This window comes from Aulonocara stuartgranti, assembly GCF_965226115.1.
Source record: "Aulonocara stuartgranti genome assembly, chromosome: 15".
Taxonomy (NCBI): domain Eukaryota; kingdom Metazoa; phylum Chordata; class Actinopteri; order Cichliformes; family Cichlidae; genus Aulonocara; species Aulonocara stuartgranti.
Genome location: NC_138951.1, coordinates 15,060,698 through 15,077,698, shown reverse-complemented (window position 1 = coordinate 15,077,698; position 17,001 = coordinate 15,060,698). Strand labels below are relative to the sequence as shown.

General features: G+C 39.2%; 1 protein-coding gene across 14 annotated transcripts in view; it reads left to right on the top strand.

Moving 5' to 3' along the window:
- The window catches only part of gphnb (gephyrin b), a 110,874-nt gene that overhangs the window by 51,524 nt on the left and 42,349 nt on the right, over positions 1-17,001 (top strand). For all 14 annotated transcript variants that reach the window (XM_082506283.1, XM_082506290.1, XM_082506292.1 and 11 more), the window contains 4 exons: positions 1,118-1,212; positions 1,815-1,881; positions 15,000-15,272; positions 16,541-16,675. In XM_082506283.1, the coding sequence (XP_082362409.1) occupies positions 1,118-1,212; positions 1,815-1,881; positions 15,000-15,272; positions 16,541-16,675 (570 nt within the window). The remainder of the gene's footprint in view (positions 1-1,117; positions 1,213-1,814; positions 1,882-14,999; positions 15,273-16,540; positions 16,676-17,001) is intronic.

Sequence of the window (17,001 nt, the reverse complement as noted above, 5' to 3'; positions counted from 1 at the left end):
CAACGAGATACTATTCATTTTTTATATATATTATTTTTTTCCTATAGTCGTTTTTGCTTAGGCAGCAAAAGTCTGTACAAAAGTATTGAACCACCAATCATTTCTTGATATTTTGCAGACTTTTTAAGTGGTCTTGAGTAATAGTTCTCTGGGCTTTTTTTGAACATTGGTACCTGACCACTTTCAGGTACCACTGTCTAATTGTTTTATGCCACTTAACACTCACCTATGAATCATTTAAGTGTAAAAAAAAAAAAGCACATAACTCAAGAGATGAAGCCATGTTGTGCTCACACATACCAGATAATGTGTCTTTAGGCACCCTGTTACTTGCAGCCTGTCAAAACATCATTTGTTCCGTTTGTTTAATTAAATCTGCAAAAACAAAAAAAACTTTACACAGTTTGATAAGCATAAAATAGCATTTTCACACCAACAAGCTGATTCCCAAGCAGCTGTTAAAGTTTTTGAGGAAACTGGATGAGTTCAGAAGCAAAGAAAGGATGGCAGGCCTAATAAACAACTACAACAGATGAACAGTATCTGAAAGTCATGATCTTAAGAAATGGGAAGAAAACCAGCAGGACATGAGAGATGCATCTGGCCCTTTGGCTGACATCATGGGAATACAGTTGGTTTCTATTGTTATTGATTTGTTTAGTTATATTTGCAATTTCTCGCATCAACACACAACAAGAGATCCACTTCAGAGGCTTCTGCTAAGAGCTGGGTTTAGACAAAGGTGCTGCCAGATTAGAGTATGCACACTGTGAATTCATTTGGCAATTGTCTGCTGTGCTCTTATATTGGTTAGGAGGTGAAAGGCTATTTAAGTCTGATAAGACTGGATTGGATGTTTGCCTTCTCGTGTGCAGCTCTGTCATGCTATGCTATGCCACTGATTAGAGTCAGTAGCAGCTAAACACTTTCAAGCATGCAGGTGTTTACCACCATCAGATCTTTACAGCATATAATATAATTCCAGTGTTTCCCCTAATGAATATTGCTCCAGTTTGCTCAGAGAAGGAACAGCAGCAATGTTTTTAGTTGACATGGCATGGCTCGCATGGTTGGCTGGACAATGATCACACTAACAACTCTCCTCCTGTCTCTCCAGGCCACTAAGGAGGTGATAGAGCGCGAGGCTCCAGGGATGTCTCTGGCAATGCTGATGGGATCCCTCAACGTCACACCACTAGGCATGCTTTCCAGGTCAGACGCATTTTTAGTACAGACAGCACAGCAGAATCACACACACCAGAGTTATTATAACACTGCATTTTCTAAGTAATTTTTATTTCATTTTGATTTTTCGGTTTTATTGTTTGAAAATCTTTAGTTTCAGTGTTAGTTTTAGTCTTTTTCATTATTAGTGTCTATGTTCTAGGACTTATGTCAGAGGAAACATTTAGGAATGTCAGTGAATATGTTACGACAAAACACATTTTATTTTCATTTCATTATTTAATTCTCTTATCACCCTAACATGAGGAAAGTTTTCCCTTCAAAGTGATTCCAAGTTCAGACTAAACTGCAGCTCAGCTAATGTTAAAATGTCCTGTGAATCTGACATTAAAATTACTGTATTTAGAAGTGTTCAAGGCAGGTAATTAGGCAGGTTTTTTTTAGTAGACCCTCTTTCCTCATGGTTAAGAAGACCATAACACTTTTTTATTTTTATCACTTGATTTAAGGAGATTTTGGTTTTACAGTGAAAGAAGAGCAGCACCCACATTTGTCACTATAATTGAGCGTATTTCTCACAGCACTTTGTTCCGCTGTATTCATTAAAACTTTCTCTTGTCTGTTTACAGACCTGTGTGTGGTATCCGAGGGAAGACACTTATTATTAACTTACCAGGAAGCAAGAAAGGTTCCCAGGTAGGAGACACCGCAAGCATCCATTACATGGATGTAAAAAAAACAAACACAAAAAAAAACAGACTCACCTGAAGTAAGAGAGGAACATTCATATTTATGTGGTTCAAATATATACTGTACATCACAATCTGTGTGAAAGCTTCCTAGAGTGAGACCGATACGGTTTTTAAAGCCAGTGCTGGCAGACGCAGAAACACCTTTAAAAGGTTTAGACACAAAAGGGGATGCCGAGTTGAGGGGTCCAAGTAGTCGGTGGTCTCTAGCTATTGAAGGCAACCAAGCAGGGTATGCAAACTTGAGAGGAGAATCACAGGCGGGCAGGGAAGCTGACAGTTTGCTGGCACACATATAGTCTAGCAGACAAAGAGAGCTGAATTACAAAAGTAAAAATCACAATAAGGACTAGGAAACAATAGAAGAGCCCACAGTTGATACTTGACAATTGAATTATTATACGTGAGAGCTGATTTCGGGGTGTGTGTGTGTGTGTGTGTGTGTGTGTGTGTGTGTGTGTGTGTGTGTGTGTGTGTGCGCGCGCGCACCTGTCTCTCTGTCTGTCTTCCTGTCAGGTCAGTATGAATGGCCTGTTTAAGGTCATGCCAAAGGAACTCAATCAGAGTCCGAAAGTCCGAAATTTTAACTGGGGATTTTTTTGTTTTGTTTTGTATTGTTTTTTAGCCTTTTAAGCCCTATGCTGGTATGTTTTGGACTGTTGTTCTACTGCCCAAGTGCTCTTGAGCTTGACAGACATTCTCCTTTTCTAGTAGAGAGCAGAATTTACGATTGCATTAAATATGGAAAATCGTCCAGGTTGTCATCAAAGTAGCCCCACTTCCACCACCATGTTTGATTGCTGGTATGATGTTCTTTCTATCAAATGCTGTGTTAGTTTTACTCCAGATGTAATGGGACTCAAACCTTCCACAAAGTTCAACAAGAATATTTTCCCAAAAGTCTTGGGGATCATCAAAATGATTTTTGGCAAATCAGGAAATAAAAACAGGAAGGAGGCAAACACTTTTTCACGTTTCATTATTTATTTATTTATTTTTTTTACAGTATATACCCTGGTTTGGAGCAGGTTGTGTTCATTTTTACTTAAAAATGGGCTGCAAGCCTTCATTTACGCTATGCTTCTGTGCTATACAGATTCTCTGCTGAACACGTCTTTCATACATCCAAACTTTTAAGTCTTATTTTACCGACACCGCAGAATGAAGCACTCCTGCAAAGTCGCCGCAGCACAAACTGTAATACATCACTGTCACTGGAATTTGCATGCATTCTTTTTGTGATGCTGAAAATGCGTGAATATGTTTTTATGCTGATCCTAATGCCCTGCAAAGTCTTTTTTTCCACACTGTTGGAACTGTAGCATTTGTAGGCTAATATTTAATTTAAATTTGTTTTATCTGACCTGTAAAACCTAGTTGCTCCAGATCATTAGACCTGTTTGCATATGACATGTTTGCTTACTGCCAACCAACAAAGCATATTGTAAAATATTTTAGTTAGTCCATGTAGAGTTAGAAATTTGGAGCTTAGTGAATTATTCTTGAACAGTTACTGTATCCAACTGTGTTTGTTTCAAATTTTAGGCAGACCTTTCTGTGCAAAATACCTCTTTTGAAACAAAGTAAAGAGCAGAGTTCATGGTAGTGCTTCTGGTTATTTATTGTTTTAGCTAGTTTGCTATGACCTGTTTGCCTGAACAGCATTAGCTTAATGTTGTAACACCTAAAGCTCATCTTATGTTGGATTCTGCACACTGTTGCATTTACTCATTACCCCTGTGCGTGTAAACACCAGGTGCACCATTTGTATATGGATTTGTTGTTGTATGGTGTAGTTGTGTGCCTCTGTCTGCTCGGTTTGAATGATTGATTACTTCTGTGCAGACTGATCTGCAGGTGGACTTTGGTGTTTGTGTTGTCATGGTAAGCCCACACTGATGTTTTAATGTTTCTATGTTTTGATTTGCTTTAATATAAAGGTTAGCGCATCTCTGGACAACATTACTTAAATGTCAAATGAGTGAAAATTGCAAATTGGGGACTCTATAAATTTTATCTCTGTGAGTAAGGCAAGGCAAGGCAAGTTTATTTGTATAGCACAATTCAACAACAAGGTGATTCAAAGTGCTTTACAGAGACATTAGAAACAAGAACAAATAAAAAGCATGATTTAAAATTGAATAAAACAAGCAAATAAACTAACTAACTAATTAACAAACAAACAAACAAACAACAGTATATAAAATCAAAACAGATAAAATCAGTGTAGACTGAGTAGTGGGTGAGACTTCATGTATAGCTGGCATCGTCTGTGCAAACTACTGGTAACCGCAGCAATCTGCTACCGAACGAATCAATCACTAGAAGGCTTTTGGTCCAGCATTAGATACCTCTTTGTGATCAAATTCACTTAATGACTGCAATCAGACACACCGACTAGGCAACCTGTGCAAGTGCCTTGTGATTGAAGTGGTCACCCAGAGCTTGAGGATATTGCATACTCATGTCCTGGATGTCACAAGGATGTTACTGTTCTACTTTTAACTTAGTGTAAATGAGCCATTACACTGATTGCATTACTTCTAAGTTGATAAGCAGAATCTTTACAAAGAGCTTCTAAGCAATGACAGGCTCCAAACTCATTAGAACTCAGAAACTCATTAAACTAGTAGTAAATACAACTGCAATCACTTATACAAAAGTCAGAAAACCTGTGATCACTGAAAGATAATCGAATACACCTGTGATTACTAGTAGGTCTATTTGCGTGAACATGAAAATGTCCTTTGTATACCAGAACTGTCTGAACTTTAGTTCTGTGGGTTGCATTAGCATGGCTCCACACGGAAAATAATTTCTAGAAAAGTCTGATTTTTAGACCTTACAAAGGATGGAAAAGGATGTAGGTGACTTGGTGAACAGATAAAAAGCAGGGGAAACAGGACAACAACAGTATGAGCAGTAAAAAAAACAAGCCATGGCGACACGGTGCAACTCGCTTCCTCTCTCTTTACCTCAAAAATGTATGATTAAAAGTTGCTAAATAAAAAGAAACTAGATAAATATTGGGAGCACATTCTTTGTCCACATGAGATAAAATTGTTTGGTTTATATGGGATCCAGCATGTTTGGTGCAAACCAGGGCACCAAACATGTTCACCAGAAATGAACAGTGCCAACAGTGACGCAATGAACCATTTTGCCCTGGCTTGCAAAACGGTTTAATGAATTAATTTGTGGGTTTGAGTTTATAACTTGTGCATGTGATTTCATATATGTGCTCATATTTGTTTATTGCAATGTAAAACTCTACATACGCTTGTATTTATATATACATGAACAGTGTTGGGCAAGTTACTTTGAAAAAGTAATTAATTATAGTTACTAGTTACTTCTTCAAAAAAGTAACCGACTTAGTAACTGAGTTACAATATTCTAAAAGTAATTAATTACTTGAAAAGTAACTATTGCGTTACTTTAAAAATAACGTTGAACCCTCTGGGGTCCAGGGTATAATTGGCCATTTTTAACTACTTTTGATTTTCCCTCCACAGTTCACCTTTAAAAACTATTTACTTTGCCTTGTTTGGTATCATCCCATTTTTGGCACAACCTTACGTGTCTGAATTTACAGTTATGTTTTCATTTTGACATACTGTATTAACACAATTGATCTAAAATCACAAACATGTTTAATGAATCATATTTCATAACCTTAAATACAAATATAAATTTTCAATTTTAAAATCATATGCACAAGTTTTCCAAACAAAGTTATTTGCATCCATTTACCTTTTAAAATAACCATTTCAAACTATTTACAGAAAAATCAGCTGTTCTGCATTCAATAAGATGCCACACAAATTATTTGTGCCACTACAAAAACATAATTTCTGTCCACTATAAAGTGTACTTTTTTTATTGATCCCCGTGGGGAAATTCCTCTCTGCATTTAACCCATTCACCCAGTGAAGCAGTGGGCAGCCATTGGGTGCCCGGGGAGCAGTGTGTAGGGATGGTACCTTGCTCAGGGGTACTTCAGGGTAGCTGTTCAGGGGAATCAAACCCCCAACCTTCCGATTATGGAGCCACGACTCTACCCACTGAGCTATCCCTGCCCTATGGGAGAACATCACAGCCTGATACCTGCAGGTCTGACAGCAGCAGGTGTATCACTGCTCCTGTTTCTACCTGGAGACAGCAGTCACCTCATTGTTCTGACACACAACACAAAACTATCCACAACACTAAACACTAACTACACAAGACAACACATTAACTACACACCCCAAACACGCTAAATGTCACAAATCTCTCACATCTGAACACTTGCTCTCTCTCTTTTTCTGCTGTCTCTCTCTCTCTCTCTCTCGCCGTCACTCCTAAAACTTCCCCTGTTGTTTTTTTGGTTTTTTTTCTCTCATAAGCAGAGAGTGCTTGCTAGCGCTGTCCTTAGACAGTAAACGCGACTAAGCTATTGAGGAAAAAACACCGCTTATATATTGTTTATCATGACTCTGGTTTTACGTGGCCTATCAACACAATTTAAAAACTGGTAAATCATCATGTTGTTGCTTTGTCTTTAAGTGGTCATGTGATTGGCTTACCACGACTACTTTATTCTTCCTCAGTCAAACAGCAGCACTCATGCGATCGTTTTGCCCCCTTAGCTCCAGGTGTTGTGCTAGACAGTGATCGTGATTACCGTCCGCAGGAGCGCGCGCAGCTGCTTGAAGCTGTAGCGCCCAGATTACTTACAGCTACTACCGTGCAACTGATATAAGATGCGGTAAGCTGAACACATCTTCAACCTTCTGTTTGTTGAAAAATAGTAACGGACAGCATTTTGTTGTTAGTAACTGTAACGGCATTGTAACAATAGAAATAGTAATTAGTTAGATTACTCGTTACTGAAAAAAGTAACACCGTTAGTTGCTTGTAACGCCGTTATTCCCATCACTGTACATGAATTTGTTTTCACCTACTGCTGTCTCCTTCTCGACCTTCTTCACCCTCTCCGCCTTGCTCACCTGCACATCTATCTCTGTCTCGTTACACGCCCGCATCTCCTGATCGATTTTAGTATTTCTTTCAATCAATTACACCACCTCTCCCCATCTGCTGCCATATTAGTGTCTCCCTGAACAACCTCCAGTTAAAGTTAACGGTACAGGAAGCCCATTGAGGGCTTTTATTACAATGATCTCCTGTCATAAAGATAACAGGGATGTCCAGCTGAGCCAGCCGGACGAAGCCCCTTGTGTCCAACTGTCAGCTGCATACCTTTTAGCTCCTCATTTAGTCTCTTTGGCCTCATTTATGCTGCAGATATAATCCAAAGCATGTCCATTTGCAGCATTTACATATCAAGTTTTCAGCTAAATACTTTAGATCTTTCTTTTTTTTGTACAGTGAATTATTAATATGTGTTGTTGATGCTTTAATTCTGTCTCCACTGTAAAGACACTTTGAAATAATGGTGATGAGAACATGGTTTTACCCTCAGAGCCAGTAAGCTGGTAGTCTTCTATGGACTGTGTTCTGTAACTGCTTTTTATAAATACATTCTGACTAAAGTAGAAATACTTTTGATATGAAAATGACATGAAAGGATGCTCCAGTGATTTGCCAGTGGTACTTTTTTTTTTATTATGTTTCAATAATCACAAGACATGAAAAAACAGAAGCAGCAAACGCGCATTTGTTGACGTGAAGCTTGGAAATCGGTATCTTCCATGATTGACAACCTTGTTATCCTTCCTTCTGGGTGCAGTATTAACATTTTTGCTTAGGTATCATAATTTAGGCAACAGTGTTTTTCTTCTCACATCTAGTCTAATAGAAGCTTTATATGTTAGATTCAAACTGTAATTGATAGGAAACTGATCATTACCATATAACTGCAGGTTGCTGTTGCTCTCTTCCCCCAAATTTCCATTCGTGTTGGAGTGTGGAGACATGTTATGTATTCTCAAACGGTGCTACTTAAGTGCTACATAAAAGAATAACTTAGCAAAAGTTACACTACAGTTGGAAAGTGAACAATTTTATTTCTTTCATTTCATGCTGACTTCATCATTAAAATATATGCTAATAATATTGTTGGTAACAATGTTTCAAACCATAGTGAGAAAGGCATTTCTGCACAGTGCAATGACATTTTTGTCCAGTGGGCGAATTTTGTTTTAGTTTCTTACTGAAAGCAAAACCTGCAGAGCTGATGCAAATTAATTTAGCTTTATATCATTTCAACATGGATTTACACCTTCTTATTGTAGCCATACACTGTTTAACATTTTCACCTCTCATTTCTGACAACTAAACATTTGAATTCCTTTTTGCTTTATCTATGCGTGTACAGTCATGAGCACAGCCCATGATAGAATAGTCTTTCTAGCTGAGGCCTTACATTTGACTCAAGAATATCTGGTCTAGAAGATGCTTTGTAGTCGACTCAATATCTGCAAGGTGTCCTAGTCCTGTAGCTGCAAAACAAGCCCAAATCATCACCACTCAACCACCGTGATTGACAGAATGTGGTGTTTGTGCTGATATGTTGTGTTTGGATTTTACCAAATGTGGTGCCAAACATTTCTACTTTTTCTAATCTGTCCAAAGGAAATTGTTCGAGTTGTGCACAAGATTTGACTTTGTTGAAATCTTGTGGTGTGTCCAGATGCGACTTTACAAATCTAAGCCATGCTGCATGTTCTTTGTAGAGATTTTCTCCATTAGCATTTAACATGCTAACTGAGGCTTTAGAGTCTGAGATGAAGGCATTTTGTTTTTTGCAGTCTCTTAGCATTACACAGTCTGTTTTTGGAGTAATTTTGCTACCACTGTCTTTCACTTCTGGGAAGATTGTGGCATTATATTAACACACACCTGAATGATCCAGACAACCAAACTGCCAAAACCTCTACATTTGCTGGTTATAAATTAATGCATGGAAAATATGCAAAAGCTTTATTTTTCACACAGTGTATGTATGCATATTTCGAAGACTGGGTGTGTCCACTGTCCTGTACAGAAGTAATTACATTGTTGAACAATGTAATCACTTAGTGATGATGGGAAGGAAGAATTTCCTTTTAAAAGGAAGACCCTTCGGCAGACCAGACCAGATGGGGTGCTATGTATCAAGTCTGGTTGAGTGATGAAGGGAAAGAGAAGTGAAAAATGTTGCATGGATGTTGAACTTTCAGCTATCAGCCCCCTCACCTGTGGAAACAGCTCCCAGTTGTGGTTCAAGAGGCAGATAATCTCTCTACTTTTTAGATTATGCTTCAAACTTAAATTTTTTAACAGATTTTAGAGATGGAGCTGGATTAGGTGGCCCTGTATCATCCCTTACTTATGTTACTATATGCTCAGGCTGCTGAGGTCCCATCATACATTAAGATTATTTTCTCACCTCCACAAGTTTCTGCCATTATGCATTTGCAAGCCACCACTGGCTCCCATAGTTTATGTTTTGTCTTTGACTACCCATGCACTTCTTTTTTCACTTTTCTTTCTTTCATTCATCAACCAGACTTGATAGATGGCTCTCCATTCAGTCCTGTCTTCTGAACGGTTCTTCCTTTATAAAAACGGGGTTCTTCCTGGCCACCATCACCAAGTTTTATAATAAATATTAATCATTTATAGGCATTATAATATTTACTTACAGGGGCTTAATTGTCTAATTTTTGAAGAGGTTTTTTCAAAATGATTTGGGGAAATTAAGACTTTTGCAAGGCAAGCTGTTCAAGCATCCATTTCTTGTTAAGTAAACATAATTTTACACAATTCAAAGTCTGCAAGTCCAACTCAGTGTTAAAGCAGAAAGAAATAGGCCATTTGGTTTGTTTGCATGTGTGAGGCTATGGACAGCTTTCCTTTTAGGTTTTGTGAAAGAGAAGTGGTAGCAAAAAAGTGCCTGCAAGTTTCCAGACTAAAAGAATAAAATTACAAGATACACATGGAGTGAGATTTTCAGCCTATTTTCAGGACGTGACTCAAAAGTCAGTCCCCTCTTTAGAGTACATTTTTTCTACTGCTTTGGAGAGCTTTGACCACAGTTGTGTTTAGGTTCTGTCCTGTTGCCCTTTTAGTCTCTGTTCATTACGTCTCATTTACGTAATGAACATTGTATTTCTGTTTAATTTAATTCAGTGCTGGCACTTACCGATAACGAAGATAACATCAAGATAATAGTCCATGAGATCTTTAAGATCTCTCTGAATCTCTCTCTCTCCTCTACCCCAAAACTCTTTATCTCTTGAGATCTCATCCACTCTCATCTCACTCACTACTTTTCTCTCTCCTTCCATCTTCCTGTCATCCTTTCTCACCCTTTCTCAGAACAGCAATGCCTTCCCCTCTTCCTCCATGCCTCTTTCTCTCTCCTGCTCGTGTTTCTGATCTGTTGGTAGGGATTCTGCTCTTTAGTGTTCTTGACAGTTACTCTCCTCCAGGACAAAACAGAGAATAAGAGCAGAAAAAAACCACTCCTAATATAGCTAAACAAAAGAAAGAAAGAAAAAATTCCCAGCATGTATTACAGTTTTTCTCAAATGTTAAAACACAAAAGCCAATCCTGTAACCCAAATGACCAGTAGTCTAAACACATTTACTAAATGTAGCCACCATATTCCAGTACCATAAACACATGTCACATGAAGACACAAGTCACAAAACACAACCCTCTGTACTCATAAATCTAAACACATTTTTCCTTGCTAAAACACATGTTGCAAAACAACTCTGCTCATATTCTCAAATGAAAGCCCATGTGATGCAAAATGCTTGCCACAGTCACCAATCTTTGAACACAGGGAACACACCTGGCATCATTCACTACACACAATGTCTCAAAATTGAAGACACTTGTTGCTAATGCTGTACCCACATGTAAAAGCAAGTTCAGAGTGCACAGTATGCTGAAGGTTCCAAACAAACACAATGGATGAAGGCAGAGTCAGGGGAAGAGGAATTTGATGCAGAGGAGGGAGAAGAGCTGGCCCTGGAAGAAGAGGAGCAGGCCAATGAGGAAGAGGAGTTCAAATGAGAGGAGGAAGAGGAGCGACCAACGAGGAAGAGGAGAAGGCCAACATGGGAGAGGAGAAGGTCCAGGAGGGAGAGCAAGACAACCTCGCACCATCATTACGGACGAGATGCGAGCAACAGCTCAGCGACATGATGCCGCACAGTGATTGTGGTGTGTGTGTGGTGTGAATAACGTAAATACACTTCACACCCTGTTCATGTTTTCAAGATTACTGTTGTGTGCAATAGATTCTGTTTTTGCATTGAGTTGTGTTACAGTAGTGTACGTACATGCAGGATTTTCTATAGATTTATACTACTCATATGAAACTCACAAATCTAAATGCCTAATCCTCTGCAGAGATCTACGACGATCCGTTACTGTATAGTTTCTAAAATATGCATTGGCAGTTATGAAACAAAGAACCTTCTCACAAATTGAGCATTGTGTTTTCAATTGTTTTGCTGTAGTGTGTAATGCTGTGTATAGTGTTTACAGTTTTGACAGCTTCGAGCTGCTCTCTTGGTGTGGGAGTTTGAGTTTTGCAGTGGGAAGGTGTGGTTGTGTTTATGTAGCTTTAGAGAAGGGTGTTGTGTTTGGACATTGGGGGACCTGGTGGTAACGTTTGTGACATGTGTTTTAGCATTTGAGAAAAACTGTAAATGTGCAAAACTGTAAAGGATGAATATATCCAGGCTCTTGACACAATCCTCACTCATTCTTTAGTGGAGTCCATCCTCTGTACATCTCAAACCCACCCAGTCCTTCTCTCTGCATCCTCCAGACATGCTCAGATGTAGGCTTCAAACTCAGCAGCAAGAGACATAAACAGCCTTCATTTTGCTGAGGGGTTTTGGAGGAAAATGCACGCGAGAGATGGGGATGTAGGGTGTAAAGGTTAGCTTGCGGCTACGCAACAGGACAGACTAGCTTTCATCTACTGTTTTGAGTCCTCCTGCCTGGCTTTTTTGATGTTTATGCACATTGGTGCTGAGAATGCTGTCTCAGTAATGCATGAATTGCAGTTTAGATTTATGAAATTTGAATTCAGTCAAGCTGAGGTTAGCATTGTCAGATTTAATGCGGATTCCGATATGTACACATTAAAACAGACAGTGGAGTGGAAGAGTTGCCCCGAAAGCCCATTCACGGGCAGTGTAAAGTGTGGGGGCGATTAATAATGTATCTTCTCCATGCTTGAAATACACAGGAAGATAAATAATTTCACAGATTAGCTCTTGTCTTGGGAGTGAAGAGAATGGAGCGTTTAGCCGACGAGCCCACAGGCACATTGACACACACATACATGGAGACATTGGAGAAGGAAACTGGGATGGATGCAGAGAGGAAGTACCAGAGCAAAAGCCAATAGACGTGTAGCCAGGGAGAGGAACTGTGATTTCCTCAAATGAAATCTTTGTGCCTCAAACAGGTCGCACCTCTGTGTGTCATATGGTCAGTAGTTTGTACCCTAAAATCTCACAAACTGTATATTACGGAAATGCGTTCCTCACATGTTTAAGGCATGTTTTCTCCAGGAGCCTTCTGTCTGCGGGAATGTCAATGCATCACTTCCTGCACGTCTGTCATAACTATGATAATACGTTGCTCCCACCTTTTACCTAAATAAACTTTTACTCTCAGTACTGAGTGAAAGCCTTGAATCATCACTCAATTATTTATTTACTGTTGGGAAAATGGGGACTACGGGCAGGGAATTATTAAAAGATATGTGAACATACATGGACAAACAAGCAAAAAGTGAGTTTGTATAATTGTAGTGAGTTTGAAAGTCAATATTTGGTTTGACCATATTGAACTCTCTTATGCAAGTGTTCTTCTAATTTCTTTAATTAGTCTTCAGGATTAGTTTTCCAGGCTTCTTGAAGGACATTCAAAGCGTTTTTTTTATGGATGTCGGCTACCTTTTGGTTTTTTCTCTGTCAAGATGATCTGACACTGCTTCAATAATGTTGAGGTTTGGGCTCCAGTGAGACCAGTCGATGACTAATAGTGCTCCATTGCATCTTTTTTTATCCAGGTATGCTTTTACTGCGTTGGCAGTGTGTTTGGGATCATTGTCATGCTGAAAATTAAGATTTTGCAAATCAAATACTTTACAGATATTATTACATGATGGATTAAATTTTCAAATTTAGATTATTTACTGCATAAGACCTGTTGCCCCTAATATTCAGTCAGTTCTTGAGTAATTTGGCATAACTCAGCCTTTTTTCCATGTTTCCCTTCCTTAAGAATGGCTGACAGCTTCCATTGAGGCCATTTGTGATGAAGCTTCAGGGAACAGTAGATGGATCCACTGAAGGGCCAGATGCATCTCTCAGGTCCTGGGTCAGGCACTTCTTGGATATTTTTCGTAGTTCTTAAGACCGTGGCTTTAAGATGCAGATTCCAGTTTCTTCAAATTTTAAAGGACAGAACAGGGCCAATTTTTGACTAAAAGTTATTTGGGAATCACCTTGTTGGTGTCCGACTGTGATATATTCAGTAATAATTGGCTAAATATACAATTTGAAAAAGGTTATTGCTAAGTTGGTTCATTGCTGGGTCTTCTCTTGAGTTAGATGGTTGTTTTATGCTTGTATAAATCATAGGCCAGTGTTAAACGGCTTAAGAAACAAAAAAATGGTCATGGACTGGACTGAAATGAGTGAAAAAGTAACTAATGTTCAGCGAAAAACTGGGAGACCTTCAGCAAGTTTGGAGAACTATTTCTCAAGACCACTTTGTATGTATGGCACCTTGGAAGCAAAAACTAAAGAAATGTAGGATGGCTTGAGACTTTTAAACAATATTGTAATATTCAGATTACAGAATACATGGCCCAAAATGTAGTTTGTAACGTATTCTGTTAAGTTACTTAATGTGAGTAACATATTCTGAATACTTTGGGTTACTTTACATATTGTCATACTTTTTACAACTACATGAATGTACTATTGCTGTGTGATTTATTACTGTGACTGAAGGCTACTCGCCACCTAGCTAACGTTGTTAGCTGGTGTTAGTTGAGGTTAGTTCATAGACCGCAGACTGCTAGTTGCAAATAATCCTCTGCAGTTCTGAAAGCAATACCAACTAGATCTTTAAATCTTAATATAAAATGAGTAACAGTAGGGTGGACATTAGGTAAGGCTGCGCTTTTTGCAGTGATCTCGTATAGAAAACTATGTCTTTACCAGTATTATGTTTTCTTCTGTCTTCTTTCAGAACTGCACATGATTATTTACAGCTAGCAGGTTGTAATGCACCACATAACCCAGGTACCTACCACAACCAAAACAAGGAGGTTTTAGTAAGCTAACATTAGTTTTTAGAAAAGAACTTACTTCCAGATGTTTCTTTAGGTTGGAGGTGGAGTCTTTTGACGCTGAGAGCAGCTTGGTTGCTGGCAAACAGTTGCATTGAGTTTGCATTGCACGCTCAGATTTCCTGTCAGAGCCTTTATTTGCATATTTGTTTGGGTTTCCGACAATGCGTGGAATTACCAAAATTAGAGAGGGGATATGAAACAGGAAAAGACCGCAGTGTAATACATTTATTTCAACAAGGTAACAGTAACGGAATAAAGTTACTCATATTTTGTATTTTAAATACATATCACCGCTACATGTATTTCGTTACTCCCTAACACTGTTAATATTTAAGTTAATCTTTAACATTTTTATCATGTATTTTCTACATTAAAAGCCTCCAAGCCTAAGAACATCATGTTCACACTGTAATTTTGAGAATATTGGCAGTCCTGTATGACCTGGAAATGTTGCGTTTAACTAGCACTACTTCAATGTTGATTTAAAATTACAGGAAGAGAAAACGTAATCTAATTAGTGGGAAAAAAACAACATGGGTTTGAAAAACTGATACAGAAATGTGTGAAAGAGGTCAACTGTAAATCTGTTCTTTCACCGACAGAAAAGGTCCTTCGGGTTCAGGTCATAACACTCAAATGTGTTCAACCAACCTTCACTTTCTTCATGCTGGCAGCTATTAGATGAGATTGTGCCATGATTTAAACCCTCATTAGGACAACTGTGCTTAATCTGTTCCAGGAATGCTTCCAGTTCATCCTTCCAGCGCTGCCGCACGCCATCGACCTTCTTCGGGACGCAGTGGTGAAGGTAAAGGAGGCAGCAGACGAGCTGGAGGACTTGCCTTCACCACCACCGCCCCTCTCGCCACCTCCAAACAGTTCGCCACGCCGCCAGACAGAGGATAAAGGTGTGCAATGTGAGGAGGAAGATGAGGAAAAGAAGGACAGCGGTGTGGCGTCCACCGAGGACAGCTCCTCCTCCCACATAACCGCCGCATCCATTGCCGCCAAGGTACCAGGACAGAGAAGAGGAGAGGGGAGGCTTGGTTGTTCCATAAAAATGACATTTTTCTCAGATATGATTTCATCCATTTCATCGTCATTACGTGTTCACGTCATTCATAGAAGATAATGTTAAAGTAGTACTTTCAGCACCAGTAAATTGTTGAACATAATAACTGAATATAACAAAGCCTGTGCCAGTGAGATGTAATTATAAAAATTATGTAAATAGCAATTGCAAAGTATATTTTTCTGATCTTTCTTTGAAGTTGAGAGTTCAAATAGAAAACAGTTATGCACAATTGCTGCTCATCCAGGCAGATAAGATAGTGCCATGATATTTATTTTTTGCAGACACTCTATATGAACAATACTGGGCCATATTGCATCATCATTGAATTCACTTGTTTTCAGTCCCCTTGCCACAGGTGTGTAAAATAAAGCATCTAGCTATGTCTTTACAAGCCTTTGAGAAAGAATGGATCTTTCTAAAGATCTCTAAACCTCCTGTGGCATTAACATCAGCATTACAACACCAACTGTCCCTTCCCAGACGCCCTAACGCCCACTCACATCTTGTGTCAGTTGATCTCAATAAGTCACACGATTGGATGAGGCACAGTCTCACAATGGTTTCACCCGAAACCTCTGCTGATAATGACCCACACCCTTTTTCACACCTCGATGAGGTGCATGATCAATACTGGGTCAACAATCCTCTTAGGCGACAACTCATGCTAGCGCTTAAAAATTGGACTCTCCACCATTTAGTCTCAGAAATGAAGAAGCTTCTTGGATGAGACGTACAACGTAAAGAAGCTCCTCAGATAACTTTAACATATCATGGTGTTGTGACTGTCTGCCTTTGTGTTTGTGTGTGTGGGTTTGTGTATACTCTATGCATTCACATGTAACATCAAGTACGTCTCCATACTCCTCCAGTCTGCAGCCTGGACCCTGCTTAATGACTCCATTCTCAGTCTAACATCTCATCTCATTGTCCAGTCATAGATTGATCTTGGTAAGACTCCACCAAACAGCCACAATCAATGTTCTTTTTAAAAGGTCCAATTTTTCTCTAGCATTTTATTAAAAATGTTGAAAGACTTTGTCCTCACGGTCATGTTACATGTATATAGGTTTGTAGGAATTATTCATGCGCAGCTTTTTGAATTTTCAATGTCAGGATGTGTGCTATGGGTTCATGGTATGTGTGTGTATGTGCGTACGTGGTGTTTATATGCATGTGCGTTTGTGTTTGGGTGTATGTGATCTCAGATCCCAGATTCCATTATCTCGCGGGGTGTGCAGGTGTTGCCCAGGGACGCGGCCTCTCTCAGCACCACGCCCTCAGAGTCACCCCGTGCCCAGGCCACCTCCCGCCTCTCTACCGCTTCTTGTCCCACACCCAAAGTAAGTAAGCATACAGTACACCCAGTGGCACGCATCGGCATGTAATTACACTAGCAGGGAATCTAAAATGCTACGTTAACCATCAGCCGTATAAGGTTTGCAGCTCAGTTGTGAAGAGAACACATCTAGAAAAAAACAGACTTAAAGCAAGCGAGCGAACAATACCGGTAATCCTAAGCAAACTTGGAGGAACTTTACCAAAGCTGAGCTTTAGCTCTTGCTGCTCATGGAGTTATCATTCAGATAGAATTTTTGCTAGATAAGCTCAGCAGCTGTTTATAAAGCTGTTATATGAAACAGGATTGCTTTTCATGGAAAATGCAGCT